The sequence below is a fragment of the Amphiprion ocellaris genome, chromosome 15 (assembly GCF_022539595.1).
Source record: "Amphiprion ocellaris isolate individual 3 ecotype Okinawa chromosome 15, ASM2253959v1, whole genome shotgun sequence".
NCBI lineage: Eukaryota > Metazoa > Chordata > Actinopteri > Pomacentridae > Amphiprion > Amphiprion ocellaris.
In genome coordinates this window covers 11074176-11092713 of record NC_072780.1, presented here as the reverse complement: position 1 = coordinate 11092713, position 18538 = coordinate 11074176, and the positions used below count along the sequence as shown (strand labels likewise).

The 18538-nt window shown below is 40.8% G+C and overlaps 1 protein-coding gene across 1 annotated transcript; it reads right to left on the bottom strand.

Moving 5' to 3' along the window:
- Positions 1-6444: 6444 nt before the first annotated feature.
- mrpl3 (mitochondrial ribosomal protein L3) lies at positions 6445-16760 on the bottom strand. The gene is made up of 10 exons (XM_023278098.3): positions 16544-16760; positions 14665-14846; positions 14480-14571; positions 12089-12187; positions 10278-10377; positions 10112-10172; positions 9775-9886; positions 9589-9666; positions 9386-9463; positions 6445-6674 (listed from the first exon to the last, which is right to left on the bottom strand). The coding sequence occupies exons 1-10, from the start codon at positions 16615-16617 to the stop codon at positions 6525-6527; spliced, it is 1026 nt and encodes a 341-aa protein (XP_023133866.2). The 5' UTR covers positions 16618-16760; the 3' UTR covers positions 6445-6524.
- Positions 16761-18538: the final 1778 nt, after the last annotated feature.

The following is an 18538-nucleotide window of genomic DNA, read 5'->3' as shown; positions in this document are numbered from 1 at the left end:
AGCCTGCCCCACTTGTGTTAGCGTGTGTGCAGTACCTGCCTGAACCACTGAGCGGCAGCCTCAGTCCACAGTCTGGCCTGCACAGCACCACAGACACAGATAAGACCCGCCGCTGGCACTTTGAAACCGCTTATCTGCATCTTCATTAGCATTCACTCTGTGTCGACCGAGGGAATGTGTGCTGATTCAACATGATGCTGTGATAATTGATTTTGTTATCATGTAGATATCTGGATGATCTCTGATGATCTCAGGCGTATTTAAAGCTTTGCAAGAGAGGAGATGAGAGCTGAGATAGTGCACAGGTGTGTGTCTTTGAGTTTGTGTGCAGGAGGGATGCTCTGTGTTCTACTGATCAGAGGATGTGTCTGTGTGAGATTGCATATTTGTGTGTGTGTGAACGTTACCTTTTGGCTGCCTCTTTAAATAAGGCTATAAAGTATTCTTGCTGACCCAAAACAGATGTAATTCTCTCTGTCCTGCTCCCCCTCCCCACACACAGTTATACACTCATCTTCTAATGAGATGCCTTCATTGCAGATGAATGTTTTTAACATTAATCCAGTGAACTGCTGCTTTTCAACACAAAAAAAAACAAGTTGATTTTTAATCACTTTCGACAAAGCTTTGATCCATCTGTTTGTTTACTAGAACAACAAAGAAAATGATGAGAGATGCAGTCAAAAGATATTTTTTTTCTCTTCGCCTATACAGTTTGCACAGACAATAGTAATTTAATATCCCATAGAGTTAATAGACCTAATGGTCAACTAAAAAATAAAGGCAGTGACTCTACTTTACTGCACACGATTTTAAGTTTTAAAATGATGTTATTTCATGTGTTTAAGCCTCCGCAGCATAAGAAGACCCCCCGGTCACTGTCTTTCTCCTTCTCTCTTTGTGTTGTTGCTTTTGTGTCCGTCTGCTCATCTCTGTGAGACAGGCTAAATGGCTTTCTATTCAGGAGAGAAAAATGTCATCACTTTGTGGGCATTCGTGGGTGTGCGCAAGCGAAGAGTGTGTACTTTCTGAAGATGCAGCGACATAAAGGGTTATTTCATCCAAATCACAAAAAAAAGAAAATATTCCCCAGTGGCATCGAGCAATGCTTTGAGCAACACACACAAAATCTTCTTTCCCTCCATTGAAGTCTGAGCAGAGTGTAGTTCCAGTAACATGAATAATCTGAATACATATGGCTTTTTTTTTTTTTTTTTTTTTTTTACATATATGCTGCTGTGTGATTTGTGTGGGCATTTTAAACCCTGGTACCATAAGTACTCACTTATGCACCAAATGATCCTAGAAAATAGAAATTCTACCCAAAATACACTGATCTTTTCACCTAAAATATCACCAGCCTTGTCTTTTAACGCTCATGCACACACACACACACACACACACACACACACACACACACACACACACACACACACACACACACACACACAGATAATGTCACAGATTAACCTCCTCCCCAGGTGTCAAAGTCAGACAGGAGGTTAAATTAACTCCTCACAAAATCAGCTCTCACTTCTTCCATCTGTCCTCTTTTCCTCCTTCTCATTCACTATCATTTTTTTTTCACCTGCAGTTCAATCCCTCTCCCTTCATCCCTCCTCCTCCTCCTCCTTCACCCATTCTCCCTCGGCTTCCATATCGATTTACTCGATATCCCGTCGTCACATTCTTGTGGCGAAGGTTTCCGGCTGAAAACCGCTGACATTTACCTCCTAGTCACAACACGGCTCATTTAAACCCCACCAAATAGTGTGCGCATTTGCGGTACATGCAGAGGCAGTGAAATGTAAAGGGTGATTGCGGGCATTTTTGCACGCAAAGGGGTGAAATAATGAACATCTCTGTGAAGAGGAAGTAGAAGGCCTATTTAGTGCACATCTAAACATACTGATGAAACCCCTCAAACTTTTTCTTCTTCCCTTTTCACAACTTTCTCCTTCCTCCATTGTTACCATGGAGATGTTTGGAATCTTAGGTGGGCTTTAATTGAAGGGGAAAGTGCGAGACAATGAAAGGGGGGTTTGTAAGGTCACGTAAGAAGAGGCAACACACACACATACACCCACATAGAAATGATATCTGAAGGCAGGATAGGGGGACACCTGTGGAGAGGAAGGTAGGGACCCAAAGGCTGCACCCTGGTCTCACCCAGTGGTGCTGGAAGGAAGGAACCCAAATTTACCAACATGGGTGGGAGGCACCACACACAAACCCACACCTACACACACACATACACACCCCTGAGACGCAGGTGTGCACAAGTGGGAGGGTCTGGACTCAGCAGGAACACCGGCAGAGCGGCTTAGAGGGATGTGCGCTGATAGTGCATGCAGAAATTACAATTTAGTCACTGCTTCATGTTGGATGAAATTCTAGCAAAAATGTATTTACAAATGTTCAATATTTATTCTTCTTTTGAATTAATGTATGTACATAATTTCAGAGTTGCTTTCCTCTCAGGAAGGAAACACTGAGCCTGAGTCAGAACAATCTATTCACAAGTGACTCGACTTTAAACTTCAAATGTTGCTCAGCCGCCTGTACAACCGCAAATGTAGCTCGACTAATAAAAATAACTTAATGTTCTGTCTGGTGAAAGGATTAATTTGGTTTTATTCCTCCTATTAATTGACTGGAGAGCTTATATAAACACTTTATAAATATTGCCTGCTGATACGAGTCAGTGTGAAATTGCATGAACACTCTCTCATTACCCTCCTCTCTTCTGTTTAGTGACTCTTCACTCCTGTCACTGTAGACTTACAACTGGCTGTCTGACTGAGGGAGTTAATGTGTTCAAGAGCCAGCTGTCCCTCAAATAACACACTCAATTATTCATATTGCGAGGCACACACCATCACACACGAACACACACACACACACTGATCTGTGTGTGTGTGGTTGTGTTGCGATACAGGTCAATTCAGCACTTTGAGTACAAACTCGGCAAGGGAGCAGCAACATAAGTGCTGACCAGCCTCGGATGGAAAACCTTTGCTCGCTAAAGAGGCATTAAAACAATCTGTGTGTGTGTGTGTGTGAGAGAGAGATTGAGATGATCACAGTAGGTGTGTATGCGAAGCAAAAGGAGAGGATGTGTTCGTGTGCGTTTGTCCCCCTTTACTAATGGAAATCAGATCTCTCATGTGTTGAGCCAGCAGAAGCAGAGCAGGAGATCCATCATGTCAGACGGGGGTCAAAACCGCAGGCCAACCTCCTCTCACACTCTCCAAGTAATTTCCCCCAGAATGTTTGGATTCAGCCAAAACTCGGCCAGCTCTGTAATTAGCAAATGAAAGCGCGTTTAGAGATCAGATATCAAACAGACAGGCTAGAGAGCGGCTGGGCGGGAGCTCTTAGATTTGTGCTTCTTCCTCTGACTGCTGACTTCAGTGGAGACTTGATCGGGCATGTTGTCCAGAAATTGTCTCCAGCTCCCATGGCTCAATAGCTCATCAGCTGTTTTCAGGTCTTTTGGGACAGGTCCATGTTGAGCCCCATTGTCATGTCAAAGTGAGTCTGAAGGCAAGTCCCAGTTAAAACCCATCCTTATATGAAAATACAAGTCAGTTTAAAGCCTCTCAGAGCTCTGAATACCAAACATTTGTCATATTCGCTCATTTTTCATTCAAAGCTAACACTGTTTTTTTTCTCATCAGTCAATGTAACAAGCACGGTCAGCTGTTCATTCAAATGCTGTCAATAAGCTCTAAATTAACTGGAAACAATAATTGATTGCATGATCAATGCGAGTGACTTATTTAAAACTGAAACATTCTCAGGTTCCCATTTCTCAAATTCAACAAATTGCTGTTGTTTAGTGTTTAAGTTAATATCTTTGGGTTTTGGACTCTTAGTCAGATTAAAACAATGTGAAGATGTCAATCTGGTCAAGTCCAGATTTAACAGAGAGTCCTTCTGATGCTCATCTTTTAAATATTCCCGATTTGTGGCTTTGCTGCTTGACAGACTCTCAACAAACATTTCTGTAGTCCAAAGTTTTGTGACTTTAAGTCCCTAAAAACTTGGCTTCAGATATATCTCTAAAACATTTACTGAGTAATATTCAAGATGCAAGTTTGTAAAAAATTATTGGACCACCCTTGTTTTCTTCAATTTTTTGTTCATTTTAATGCCTGGTACAACTAAAAGTGCATTTGTTTGGACAAATACAATGATAACAATAGCTCATAAGGGATTTATTTAAGAGCTGATATCTAGACATTTTCCATGGTTTTCTTGATACTAACCAAAATCACTTAACTTTTTATATCAATAGCTATGGCATTGTACTGCAAACAAACAGTGCCTTTAGGTATTCCATGTTTTCTTTTCTGTCTGTTTTAGTCACATGATAAATACAGGAGTTAGTACTTGATTACATAACCATTGTTTTTGATGACTGCAGCCATCCATCTTGGCATGCTCTCCACCAGCTTCTGACATTGTCCTGCTGTCACAGCAGCCCATTCCTGTTGCATAAATTCAAACAAATTTGCTTTGTTTTTGGGCTTGTGGTTCTCCATTTTGCGTTTGATGATTTTCCACAGGTTTTCAATTGGATTTAGATCTGGTGATTGAGCAGGCCAAAGCATGGTTGCAATGTTCTGGTTCTTCATCCAGGCTTTAACTGACCTTGCCGTGCAGCAAGGGGCATTGTCTTGTTGGAAAATCCAGTCATTCGAGGCAGGAAAGAGTTTTCCAACTGATGGAAGAAGACTGTTTACAAGAGTAGCCCTGTACATGACCTGGTTCATTTGCCCTGTTCCATCCAGACTGAAACAACCCCAGATGGTCACTGATCCACCCCCATGTTTTACTTTGTCATCCATCTGTAGGTTTTACTTTAAGCTGTCAAGCCTAAAACTTAGCTTCCAGCAGTTGCAGACCTTACGAATCTGACAGCAGTGTTTCAATTCACTGCAGTGAAGTAAACAACAGTCTGCGAAATGATGTCAAGGCACATTTGATCCCTCTAAATATTACATTATCATTTTCTATATACTGTACTTGACTCTATCCATGTTTATTTTTTTACCCGAGACAGTTGCTTATTGAATACATTACCACATTAAAAACAGGTACTATGCCAGTTCACAGCGCAGCAGTTTGTCCTCAGGTGCAGTTCGACTTTTCTGAAAGTCAGAGGAGACCAGAGCTTCATAAACCGGGATGGAGTTCGTCTTTTCTTTCTGCTCTGCTGCTTTAACAGGCAGCGAGCCCCCCCTCACTCCCCCAGCTCTCCTCTCGTCCACCCCCACAAGAGCCTGATGATGTGCAGGCTCCACAGAGCAGGACTTTCAAACGATATCATTACCATTTCAAAGAACCTGCTGCTGTCTTACAGACCTACAAGCTGTGGAATGCTATATGGAGCAGGACGTAGTTTGCCACAAACTGCATCATCACTTAACATCTTTTTTTATCCAAATGACAGCCGACTGCTGTAAGTTACTCATTTCAGCCGGGCGAGCGGCTGTGTGCCGTTTCAATTAGGGAAAAGGCATCGATACTGTGTGCACCCGCAGTTGTTGCAGGGTATCCTGTGAGGCATCATTGCCGCTTGTCAGTGTTTCAAACAAAAGCCTTGTTTTCGCTGCTGTCAATTACATGGCAGATATGGAGCAGAGACCAGCAGAGGGACTAATTCACATGCAGGCCTCCGAGGATACATTAACGCTAAACAACAGTCAAACAGTTTGGAGGACACAAGTCTAATTTTATCATTAATTATTATGAGTCCATGCAATGTCAAAGGGGATCTGTCAGTCCCTGAACCGAGTCTTTCTCATTTGAATACTGCTGAGCACAAATACACACAGACTTAAGCGCTCAGCGGTTTCTCCTGCAACATTAATGTCCTCATTTATCCTCTTATGCACAAATGTCAACCTTTGTCAGCCTTCATCCCTGCCTCTCCCTGTCTGCACCCTACAGCTGCCTTTTGCACCTTCACCAGCTCATTTCTCCCCTTCTTTTTCTTCCTTCTCTTTTGTATTTGCTTCCATGCATTATACCCAATTCATTACTCCACCCCTACCAACATGCCCCTTCCTTCGTCTGTCTGTATTCTCCTCACTCATTGTATCCAGCTCACCCCCTCCTCTTCTCCTATCCTGCATCCTGCATAGATATTGCACATTTCTTCACCATATCTGCCTCTCTCTTGTTTTCTTATATTGTCTTCTTTTTCCCCTTTCTCTCTGCTTGGGGATTCTCTAGTGACATCATCACTCCTACGGTTACCATGGTTTCAGGGGAAAGGGACTGTAATAACTGTTTGGATCAAACAGACAGACTTAGTGCTGTTGTATCTCTCACACACACACACTCTCACACTCACACACGCACGCGCACGCGCACGCACACGCACACACACACGCACACACACACACACACACAAGCGCACACAAGGAGGCTGTGTAAGGAATTACACTTTATTACAGGATCCAGACACAGTTAGCAGGTTTGGGTGTAAATGTTCGGTGTGAATGCGATGGAGGTCAGGTCAGCGTTAATGAGGGCTCTGTGTGAATGAACAAGTCGTCGTCGTAGAGGTCTTCAGCCAGGTCGCCTTCGTCTTCGGTGAAATAAGTGGGAAAAGGCGGACTGAGCAGCGTGGAGCCCCTGGTTGGCAGCACAGTGTCTCTGATCTGGAACCCACGCAAACACACTTATTGGAATACTCGTCACAATGCAGAAACAGTTCAGTGAACAACTGCAATGCAAATGTCATTTGGAAACCAAATATGCCAAAATGTGGTTATCTTTGGGGTTTGCGTTGTTGGTATAACAGAAGAAGCAATTCTGAAAATCATCTTGTGTTATGAATAGTTGGCATTTTTGTTAAATCGAATCTATAGTGCAGAACTTCTTTCTCCCTGTTCTGGCAGTGAGGGTAATTAGACAAACTCAGTCGACGCGTGCTTATAACGTACAAGGTGAAATCAAAAGTTTCTGGGACTGTTCGTGTTGCCTGTGCATTGAGCGTGTTACCATCTTATGCATGCAACATGTGTGAGCAGTAGCTGTTAAGAGTGAGGAGAAAGCCTGACATTGAGCTGCTTATGTTGCACATGTTTTAGTGACCACAGTAGCTGCTCATTTGGGATTTCTTCAAGGGTAGCAAACTGCAGAAGAGAACAAACAATATGTTTTGAGTCAGTCCACCCTGATACACCTTTCTTGTTGGAGATTGTGACTATTTAAGAGAGGTGGGTCTGCAGCTACCGTTAGGAGAAGAAACAGCAGTTTGTACAGTCAAATAGTCGACCATCTTCAAGACCAGACAAAGTGTATCAAGTAAAGAGTAGGGGTGGGCGAAATTTCTGATTCTTAGATGCATCGCGATTCGGCCGTGGACGAATTTGAATCGGTTCACAAACGTCCAAATTTCGAAATAATGCGGAAATAAAAAGTGCGCTACGCGTCATCTCCAGGACACTCTGGGATGCTGGAGCGGACACGCAGACATGCGGACAGAAGAAAACAAACATGGCTGACCATCACCCACCTCGCTGTGAGATCCGAACAGCTCCTTCTAATTTAAAACTGGACAACAGCCACGTTTTTAAAAATTGCTTAAGTGATGAATGCCTATTCAGTGAGACAAAAAGAAATGCGCTGTGAAAAAGTGCATCAATATACGCAAATTAAAGATGCATCAACAATCGTTTGATAATCAATTTGTAGCCCCTGAATCGTAATCGTTATCAATTCGTGAGGTGTCCAAAGATTCCCACCTCTAGTCAAGCACCAGGAGCATTGCTTGTAGTTTTCTTTAACTTTTACGTGGTTCTGCATTGGGAATTTACCCCACAGGGCTGGCCTTTTACGGTGTCCAAAAGATAATATTCAGTGCAAACGGCCTGAACTATGTGCAGCTGGTCACAGTGTGGTGACTACACACAAGCTTTCTGGTCACAACAATACAATCGTGGTGCCTCACCTGCCCTTCCAGCTAGATTTGGCTCCCTGGGACTTTTCCATTTTGCCAAAATAACATACAAGTTACATGATGGTTGTTTCGACACAGTGTAAGAGAATCATCACTTGCTGCAGATAGTGCTTGACAAGTTTAAATAATGGGACTTCCAGGAGCTGCACTGAAAGAGAAATTATTTTTTTTATCTTTAATGTATTAGAATCTTTTCCTGTATGCTTCCTGGGTTTTTCCGTCATACCCCTAGACGCTGAAATCTAGTCTGTCTGCATTTGCTATGGTTCATCTCCGCTTCAGCTCTGGCAAACCAATTACTCGTGGTTAAGATAAAACACATCCACACCTGTGCACCTATGTAGGAATATTGACACAGAACACTCAGATATACTGAGATACAGAGATTTATCTGCTGCTGAATAATCTAATCAGCTTAGAGTGAATTTGTTTGGTAGGGCTTCAATATAATAAAGCCATCTATATGCAAAAGTCCAGCTTTCTAGCTTTATATCTGAAGTTCTCAGATATTACGTCCTATGAGCATTTATAACCAGCAGTCAGGCAGTCTGCTGGAAAACTACTTGTACCATGTGGAGAATAAAATCAATCACAGTTTCCATTATTTGTGACAGTCTACCATAGGTTCTCTGTAGTGTCTGTTGTAGAATAAATCCGTTGTCACCAACCAAGGATAAAATGCTACAGGTAAAATTTACTCAAACACCCAGTAAGTATTTTGGTTAGAACTACTGGGCTAAATGATGAATCAACTAGCAGTCAAGAATGAAATCTGTACTGAAAATTACCAGTAGTTGCAGTCATTGTTGAATTTTTAATCAATAAATCAAAGCCATTCCACATTTGCATAGCGACATTTAGACCGCCCAGAATAACAAAAACAGACCATGATGAACAAACACTATTAACCTGCATGTGTACCCTTTGGGGCAATATAATCTAAAGTGAAACCAGGTACGTGTGTGTGTGTGTGTGTGTGTGTGTGTGTGTGTGTGTGTGTGTGTGTGTGTAAGGCAGCACCGTGTTGGGTAGAAAGCAATGCACATTTGTATTCATTATCACTTGTCTGCAAAACAAATAATAGCCTGCGTGTATGTCGCTGCAACACACACACAGCAAACTCAACATGCTGAGTATGGAGATGGATGCTGTGGATATTACTAACATCATTAAGGTGCATGCTCCTATACTCTCACACAAAACACTCAAACACATGCACACGCACGGACACACACACTGCTGATCTAGCACAGTGTCAATGAAGATGGATCACACTGTCTTGCAGGTGTGACAGTGTTTTCCAGGTGCAAGGTCACTTGTCTCTGTCTGTACAGTAAGCAGGCTGGAGTTGACCTTCGACTTCACACTCACGTTTAATTGCGTGTGCGTGTGTGTATTTATTTTTACCTTCAGTACACAGTTCCTGTGTCCTGGGACAGAGCCATTAACATACAGCACATTATACTTAGTATTGACCCTCCATATCTGGAAGAGAGGGAGACAGAGAGGAGGCAGATTAGAGAATATTGAACTGAAATTGCAAGTCAAGGACGACTAAGTTTCAAACTGAGGATGTGTATGTGTGTGTGCGCGTGTGCGCGTCTGTGTACCTTCAGTCCAAATGCTGTGACGTAAATGTTGCCCATGCGGCCCGGCATCTTCTTCCCTTTGAAGACTTTGGCTGGATCCTAGATGCACATATGCACGCTCATATTAATGGATTACAGGAAGCCAACTGTTCGTGTTTGGCATGGATGAGCGTCATACAGTACTGTACATGTGTGGGTGTGTCTTACCCCTCCTGGTCCAGAAGCTCCTGGTCTGCGATGAGTTTTGGTCTGGCCGTGGCTGGCCGGTTGGCCTTTGAACCCCCATCGCTTCATTACACCTTGAAAACCCTTACCGATGCTGCATACAAACACAGGAAGGTGTTTATTTACACAGTCATATTTTCAGGCTGCATTTATGCTGATTTACTGCCTCAGGGGATAATAATCTAAAAAGAAAGGTTTGAACTTTCTTGTAAAGTCAAAAACAGATTTATCTTCAAAATGCTAAGAGAGGGCAAGAAGCAGGAAAGGAAGCCAGGAAGAGGCGCCAGACATGAGGGGAATCTGGCAGAACAGAACTTACGATTTGGCTGTGACGTCCACATACTGTCCTGGACGGAAATGTGCTGCATACAGAGGAGTGCCTGAACACAACACGCAAAACGACGTTAAAAACTTGAACAAAAATCCAAGTAAGATATTAGAATTCTATAGTGTGACATGGAAAGTGCAGTAAATGTGCTTTTTACCTGGTTTGATGATGGCATTGTCTGAGACTTTAAAGGTGGTGATTTTCTGCTTTGGAGGCACTCCTGCATTCCTGAACATTTCCATATAGTGTTCAGACCTCTGTCAGTCAGAGTGATGGACACAGAGAGAGGAATGTGAGGATGGATGGAAGCAAATAGAGTGGTACAAGAGGTAAAAGCAGTGAACAGCAGTTGGACTTTGGCATTTTAAAATTAACCACGGGCCTGTTATGACTGTATGGGAGCCAAGCACACACTTGCAGGCATACGCATGCACACTTGGCAGTGAGCGTCTTTGACATTTGCTTTCACTCGGCTCACTCTCATCTCGGCGCCTCCAGTCATTCCCCTTCTGTTGACTGAAAATCAGCCTGCCAAAGCTTCTCACTCCAACAAACTCTGCCTCTGACTAAAGAGTGATGTGGCTGTGTGAGAGGGATTCAAAGCAACTTCACATTCGACAAGTGAAATCCCGACACCGGCTCGTCAAGCATCTATCACAACTCAATGAATAAATTACACCTTCATTTATTCTCGCTTGTTCCTTTGTTTTTTTTTTTTTGTTAAAAAGATGGATGTTCACAGAGGAAGTTTGAAGAAATAATGTTGCTATTTGTCACCTCAGTTGTCCACTTTTGTGCTCAAGAGTTTTGACAGCAGCCCTGGGAGCTCAGAGTCTATTACAAGCATAAAAACATTTTTCAAATGGACCGTGCTTGTTATTATTAGTGGAACAGAACAACAAGGAAACATATCGGCTTCCATTTATTCATATATCTAAGACAAAATGCAGTCACTGATGGTTAGTGGGGGATAATAATTTCCTGACTATGTATCCGTATCCATATAAAGTCTGAGAACTAGAAAGCCAGATATGCTAAAGGGAAATGACAAAATTCAATTATGCATCCATAAAGCTGTCACACTGATGAGATTTTTTTGCATGATTCCTCCGCCACAGCTTTCGTCTTGGCGGAGTGTATGATTAATGCTGTTTGTTTGCCTGTGTCAGCGAGCAAGATGATGCAAAAACTACCAACAGAATTGCATCTAACTTTGTAAAGAGGTGCAGCACAGACAAAAGAAGAACACAGTAAACCTTTTGTTAAAATTGCAAGATGGGGCACTGGGCTTGGAGGAAAATGCATTCTCCATGTTCCCTAAAATTTAGTGAGAACTAAAATTAACAAAAAATGTGCTAAATATGTAGAGGACTGGCTGAGCAACGTTTTGAATAAATGAACCGCGTGTGACACGCATCGCTCATGCGTAGGACACCGCGATGTGATAATGTGGTTGGAATTAGCCGACGAGTTGTGGCTGCTCTGCTATTATTAAAAGTATTGAGAGTTGTATGATAAAATGTGGGATTGTGGTGTTACAATTCAGCACAAATTCAACACCTCGACAAGAATGTTGCAGTTACACAATACAGCTTGGCTGAAGCAAGTAAATGAGCTCTGTGAAATATTAAAAAACACTGAGTGAAGTACAGCTTTTAAAGTACATGCCATTTCAGTTTTCCATGATGATTTTTAGGAGTTTACTGTTTACTGAAAGCAGAACCAAGGCCGACAAAGCGAACCAAATGAAAGCTAGTAACTGGGAACAGCACTTTTCAGACACTTTCAACGTGACAACATATGAAATCAACGTTTCCAGCTTCACAACTGAGTGTGACCAGCGTCTTCTCCAGCTGCACCCTGCCTTTCACCTACTGTCAGCTTAAATAGGCCTCAGCCCCCTGTGACTCTCTACACAAAAAGAGGGTGTTACTAATGGATGGATGGATAAAAACTGTTTTTTCTTACATGGAATGGTGACACGTTCTTTCCGCCTACAACAAGAGCAGCAGTGTGTCCATCATACTCTTCTCTGGGCAGGCACTTTATTACATGGCAGTCCTGCACCTGGAAAGAACACACACTGCATTACAAATCAGGTAAACACTGTAGCCACAGTATTTAATTTAACAGCAGTCTGACTGCAGTTTTCATTGTGCCACCCAGTTCCCCCGAGACACAAACAGATAAACAATTAGGTGGAAATCCTTGTAAGCAATTACGTGCAAGTTGGTTGCATATTGTATAGGGTATGCAAATTCAAATTTCACATGGTCGCATTCGTGTGTTCTGCATGGTAATCATTAGGCTGATTTGGAGCCCCTTCGGCCGGCACAGGGATATACTGTGCTACCCATTGTGGCTGAAAGCTGTACTTGTTCGTCTTCTAGCCCAGTCAGTCCCTCTCTTCCTGCACTCCCCTGCCTGATGTGTGAAACAATCCATTTAGCTGTTTTGTGCTCCAAAGATGAGGTGGTCTATAGCTGATTATTTGAAAATGAGGAGAGAGAGCGAGGAGAAGGCTGGTAGAGAGGGAAAGGCTCGACATGCTGCAGGCAAGGAGATACTGACTGAGCCAGTGAAGAAGGAAAAGTCATAATGGCTAACGCAGTACTAGGGCTGTAAAATTAAATTGATATTAATCACAAACCCGGTTTTTGCAATCCCACAAATACATGAACATGATCATCCGAACTGATACTTAAAATGGCCTCCATTCATAGAAAACAGCCAATGTAGATAAAAATCACTCAGCTTTAACGAGTAAATCATGAGCATATGAACACTTGATTTCTGTCTTTTCAAGGTAATTTTGTGTCACACATCTGTCTATGCTGCTGCGCTGCAGTATCTGAGTAACTTCTCTGTGCACAGCCAGCTAGCGTCTACCTTAGCCTGCATGTGAGACGTTTAGGGACTGTCAGTAAACTGTACTATTTATTGATAAGCAGATGTGAAACAAGTGAAGGGTTCAGCACGCGTCATGTTTAGAGGAATGATATCAAACAACCTTCAGGAAAAGACTGGTGACAAAGAACTACATGATGCAAATTAATTAATCAGATTACAATGTTGATTAATACCATGCTGTAAGAAAAATAGGGGAAGGGTGGTGCGACCAAATCATGTGCTGGTGCGGCCAGTTGTGAAAATTGACCAGTGATAAAGTTAGCCCTGTTTTGTCAAATTAAGTGAACATGTCCTCACGGTCCGCTACGTCCATTTTGTGTATAGGCTAAAGAAAAACCTTGTGTTTGTGCTTTGGTCCGCACATTATTACTATTACACAACATTATTCCAGTGTCCCATGTACATTGGTGGCCGTGCAGGACAGGGAGAGTGGAAAGGAGTCAGAGGGTTGGTAAATGTGGCACAGGCTAACTACTTAAATATGCTAACTAGTTAAATATCAGAATCTTTTGACAGCATTATACACTATATACCATAATATATAATATTAGACCATTTTGATTAAATCCAACAGAATATAATAACGCTTGCATTGCATCAGACACTGCAGGAGAATCACCTGTGACACACAACATATGTAATGTCTGCATAACTGATGAAGAAAATAAACCAGAAAGAGTCGTAATTTTATTTTGCAAATCAACAATTAAAGTTGTCCTGTACTTCTCACCCTTTGTTATGAAATAGTTTTAGTTTCAGTTCAGATACAACATGTACCAAAATGCCAAAGCGGTGGGAGTATTTTCACACCGAGAAAGTAAATTTCAATGTACTACTTTTCACTTATGCACAGACCACTGTTTCTGCTCAAAAGGAAATGACTAAATGTGACAAAAGTGAATCAGCAGATGGGATATTAGTTTCTGTGCAGCCTGTAATCTGATATTAAGGTGATGACAAAATTTGTTTTTATAATATTTCTCTGACTGTTAGCACTGACATTTTGCTCGAACAGAAACAGGAGTTTGTTATGCTTCTCACTACAGTATGTCATGATCAATAAAGGGTAGCATGAGCATGGCCCACTTTCAATTTACTTCACTGACAGATTAGTCGATGAGATTAAAACGTGATCTGAATAAACCTGACATCAGATATCTCCTATTCACACCTTGCTGTAAAGGAGGAGCAGCTTGCTATGGAACACTGAGGCATTTCTAATGCAAGATCAAAGCCTGCAGGTGAGACTTAAAAGGTGTTCAATATTTGCCATTCTTACTACACACTCCACAGAACAATCCAATTTATTTGACTGCTTTTTTGACCTGCTTATCATTTTGCTACGGATAACAAACATAAACACACATTATCTTTCTTGAAGATTGCCTGCAGCTATTTGGGGGGAAAGATAAGGCACAACATAAATGGGTGTGCGTATCTGTGTGCTACCTGTAGCATGGTGACTGCATGTTTTTCTCCTGTTTTCGTCCAGATAGGTGCCATCCCCAGCTTGACAGCCACTAAACCAACTCTTCGACTCCCTGGGAAGAGGACAGATGAAAAGACACTAAATGTGCGAGCCAACAAGAAGATGAGTCATGATGGACACAGCTCTCCCTTTTCATGGCACTTACCCTCTGTCCACTCATGACGCTGCCACGGCTCATCTTTGAGTGGGTTGAGCTTTTCAGCCGTCTGTCTTCTGTATTCCTCTGCCATGGTCTTCCTCATGTACTCCTGGTTGTCCTCAGTGAGGTGTTCTTCAAACCATGTTGTGGTCTTTACTGTTCTAACACAACCCACCAGCTGGACAGGACTGAAAGTGAAAAGAAATCAGAAAATCAGCTGCAGTTAAGAAGACCACCATTTATGTCTAGGAGACTGATAACTGATACACATCGGGATTAAATATTAAAATCCTGAGATCAAGTTTAAAATAACATAAACTCTAAAAAAAAAAAGTAGTTAGAACCCCTTTGTTTTGTGATGGTTTTCATATATTTAATTAAAAGAGAACTTTTCAACATTTATTCTTCAGTGTTGATATTCTATTATTATTATTTATTGTTCTGAAATAAATTCATTTCAGAACAAAAATCTGTCAATCTCTAACAATACATTTTTTAAAGGGCTGCAACAATCTATTATTTTAGGTTTTTGATTAGTAGTTTAAATTATTTTCAGCAATTGTTTTGTCAATTGAATGTCAAAACTTATTGCAATCACAATCCATTTTAATGCCAAGTAGATTTCCACATAACAGTAAACATTAACAAATAGAAAAAAAATTAAGCACAAAAGTCTAAAAAGGCAAGTCTCAAATAAACAGTAAGTGTTAGAAGACATATAAAAAGTAAGTATTAAAAGTTTAATTAAATGCAGGTGTAGCAAATCAAAACTATTAAAAAAGTAATAGAAACATTTATAATATTATTTAAGTAAGACACCAGTGCAGACTGTGCAGAAATGTGCAAATTGTTCACCTGAGAATGTGCTAAATAATTTGCAAAACATCCCAGTTGATAATGCTGTTTATTTTTGGCATAAATATTATCCATCACAGACCAACAGGTAGGAGGCACCATGCATGCTTGCCTAACAGTTACTATATGTGGAGCCGAAATACCTGGACTGATTAGTCTGTGTTAGACAGTGGACTAAGGGTAAACATATTTGATTGACAAAGAGAAATCTAGCTTGGCATGTAAGCCCCATGAAATAATTACTTCATTATTCAAGTTACTGCTATTTTGTTTCCTCAAGATCCTCATTCCAACACTAGTGCATCTATTCATTACACAATCTACACTGAAAATTGGTTTGATGCTCCAGATCCTATACTGCTCCAGCACATTAGTTTAATAGTTAAATACACGCCATCACATATCAGTCTGCTGCTGACGTCTGTTAGGTCACTGCAGTGTCCTTGCTGATGAGTAACAAGCAAGTTCACACATTTAAACAAACTGTTTTAAGTACGTAAAGGCCACTGCTTAATGGCGAATGAAAGACGTAAATAAAAGTTACATGTAACTGAATGAACTTCGGTGGTTTGTTCTCATTTTAAGGTTCATGTTTGTCTGCTGGCAGATGGCTGTAAGTATTAGTAATTTGTGACTGTACTGACTGGTGTTGTGACGTAGTACTTAACTTTAGCACACCGTGACGGTCGCCACATTAAAAATTCAACATTTCCAGACATTAGCATGAACTTTGCAGTCACCAAACGCACGAATTTTGAGAAAACATAATAACATCTGAGTTTAAATGCGCAGATATGTTTAACATTCACCCCGTTACTAGGAAACAAGAGGCAATTCAGCAAACTTTAACGTCACTATTTAACGACAAAATGTTATTAACTACTCACAAACAACCAGGTCTGCTAAATAGCAACGAGAGAATGGAATTTAACAGCGAAACTGCACCGCAGAGTCACCGCATCAGCCTGAGTTAGCTAAGCCGGAGCTAACTTCAGTTATGTTAGCACAACTAGCCAGTTAGCATCGCTACCTTTCAGCTGCTGCACGAGGAGAAATGAGTCGAGGTCCCCGCTGAAGAAGAAACCGGCAGCTCCACGCCGCCATCGTACTCCTTAAAATACACACTTATAAATACATATAAAACAAACAAACAAAAAATAAACTAGGAGGACACCGTTTCGCAAGACATATGCACACACATGCCTTCCTTTTCGTCCTGTTCTAAATGTCACCCTGGATACTTCCGGTACCTGACCAAAACAGTTCCGCAATAGCCGGGGTTATGCCAAAGGTTCCGGAAAACACCATTTAAAAAAAAAAAAAAAAAAAAAAAATCTTTACTTATTTTTTGAATCAAACCAAACAACAAATGACACAATAAACAAAAAAACATCTCAAATTCTATATCTTATTTCTTTAGATTATTTCTTTTTTTTTAAAAAACGCATTTAAACGACAATAAAGACTTAATTTCCCTTTCAATCTTGATATTGGAGAGTGCAATTGACAAAACACTCGGACCTTATGTAGTTGCTATGGTGCTTTCAGCTTTATCACTTGAGTTGTCCGGTTTTAATGGAAATTGTAAAATGTAAACATTTCCTCTCATGCATCAAAATGATTTAGATGTATCTCTGCTTTGCCTTCTGTAGTAAGCAGGAATATATGAATAGACAAATGAGTCCCTGTCTCTACTTCCACTCATCCTCTCTGAAACAGGAACTGAAGCAGATCCATGTTTTTACTCGGCATTGGACCTGTTGCCATTTAAGAGGGGCTTTTGATGTTGATATACCTGAGCTCCATAAAATATACAAATAATTAAACCATTTAAAATTGTATTATTACTACTATTATTGTTGTTCAATAAGAATGAAATGTAGCTTTAGAGAATTATAGTAGTAGTATGGTAATGACGTATTAGCACATATGCCTACAGAATCTTGTATTTTTTAAAGCAAACTCAAGGAACGGCTTTTAATTGATCATTTGTTCATTTATTTATTTATTTAATGTATTTATTATTATTATTTTAAAGCTATTTTGTTTATTTCTCTACTTACAGAGTAGTCTATGCAATTTAGTCATTTTTTTCTATATTTTATCACTTTTCTTTTGTAATGGGATTTTTGCTCGGTTTCTTAGTCTCTGTTTTTGAGTCACATATTCCCCTTTTTTTTCAGGTGGTGGAACTTTGTGTTCCATTTTATTTGTATGAGAAGTGCAAAGCAAATAAAGTCTTATTGATGTAAGTGAAACGAAAGGAATTTAAGGTACAGTATTATTTATGCTCATTTTAAGTGGTTATATCCTGAGTGACCTCACGGTTATGGTGCACACCAGATGGGTGAGATTACCTGGTCCCTGGTTTAAATTGACCAGACTTTTGCAGCATATTTTAACTGCTCTCTTTCCCAAAATTCCCGTCTACCTCCACTGTAACCATAAAATAAAGGCAAAATGTCAAAATAAAACTTGAAGTGGTTATTTTCAGCCACTATGAGACGGATGCTTTCAGCTTCTGTCAGAGTAACTCTTCTGATGTGGGTTGCCTCTGATAAGGAAAGAGATATCAGGAAGTTCATGTGCTGAATACTGATCTGGCTGTCAGACGCCCAGGCACGTATGGAGTGTACTCTCAGGACAGCCAAAGTTTGGTTGGGTCTAATTAACTGTATGGAGATTAGTGAAATAATTTATTCCTGCATTTTAATGTCTATCTAGGAACAAGTGAAAGAAAGATATTGTCAATGAAGGTGTCTGTGGGACTCAGTGTTATTTGTGTGTATAAATAAGTGCGTGTGGCAGTTTGAAGTATTGTGGAGTTGCACTTCATTTAATAATGAGGCATGGCTGTCCACAAGAGAGATGGAGAGATGTGTGATATCTAAGCTCACTGGAGGTCTGCATACACAAACAGGCAGTATATTCAGTGGGAAGCAGGAACAGAAGCTCGTTGAGTCGAGAAAAATAAATCTACCAACAGGCTGCCACAAGCTCCTCCTTTGTTATTCTAGATTATACC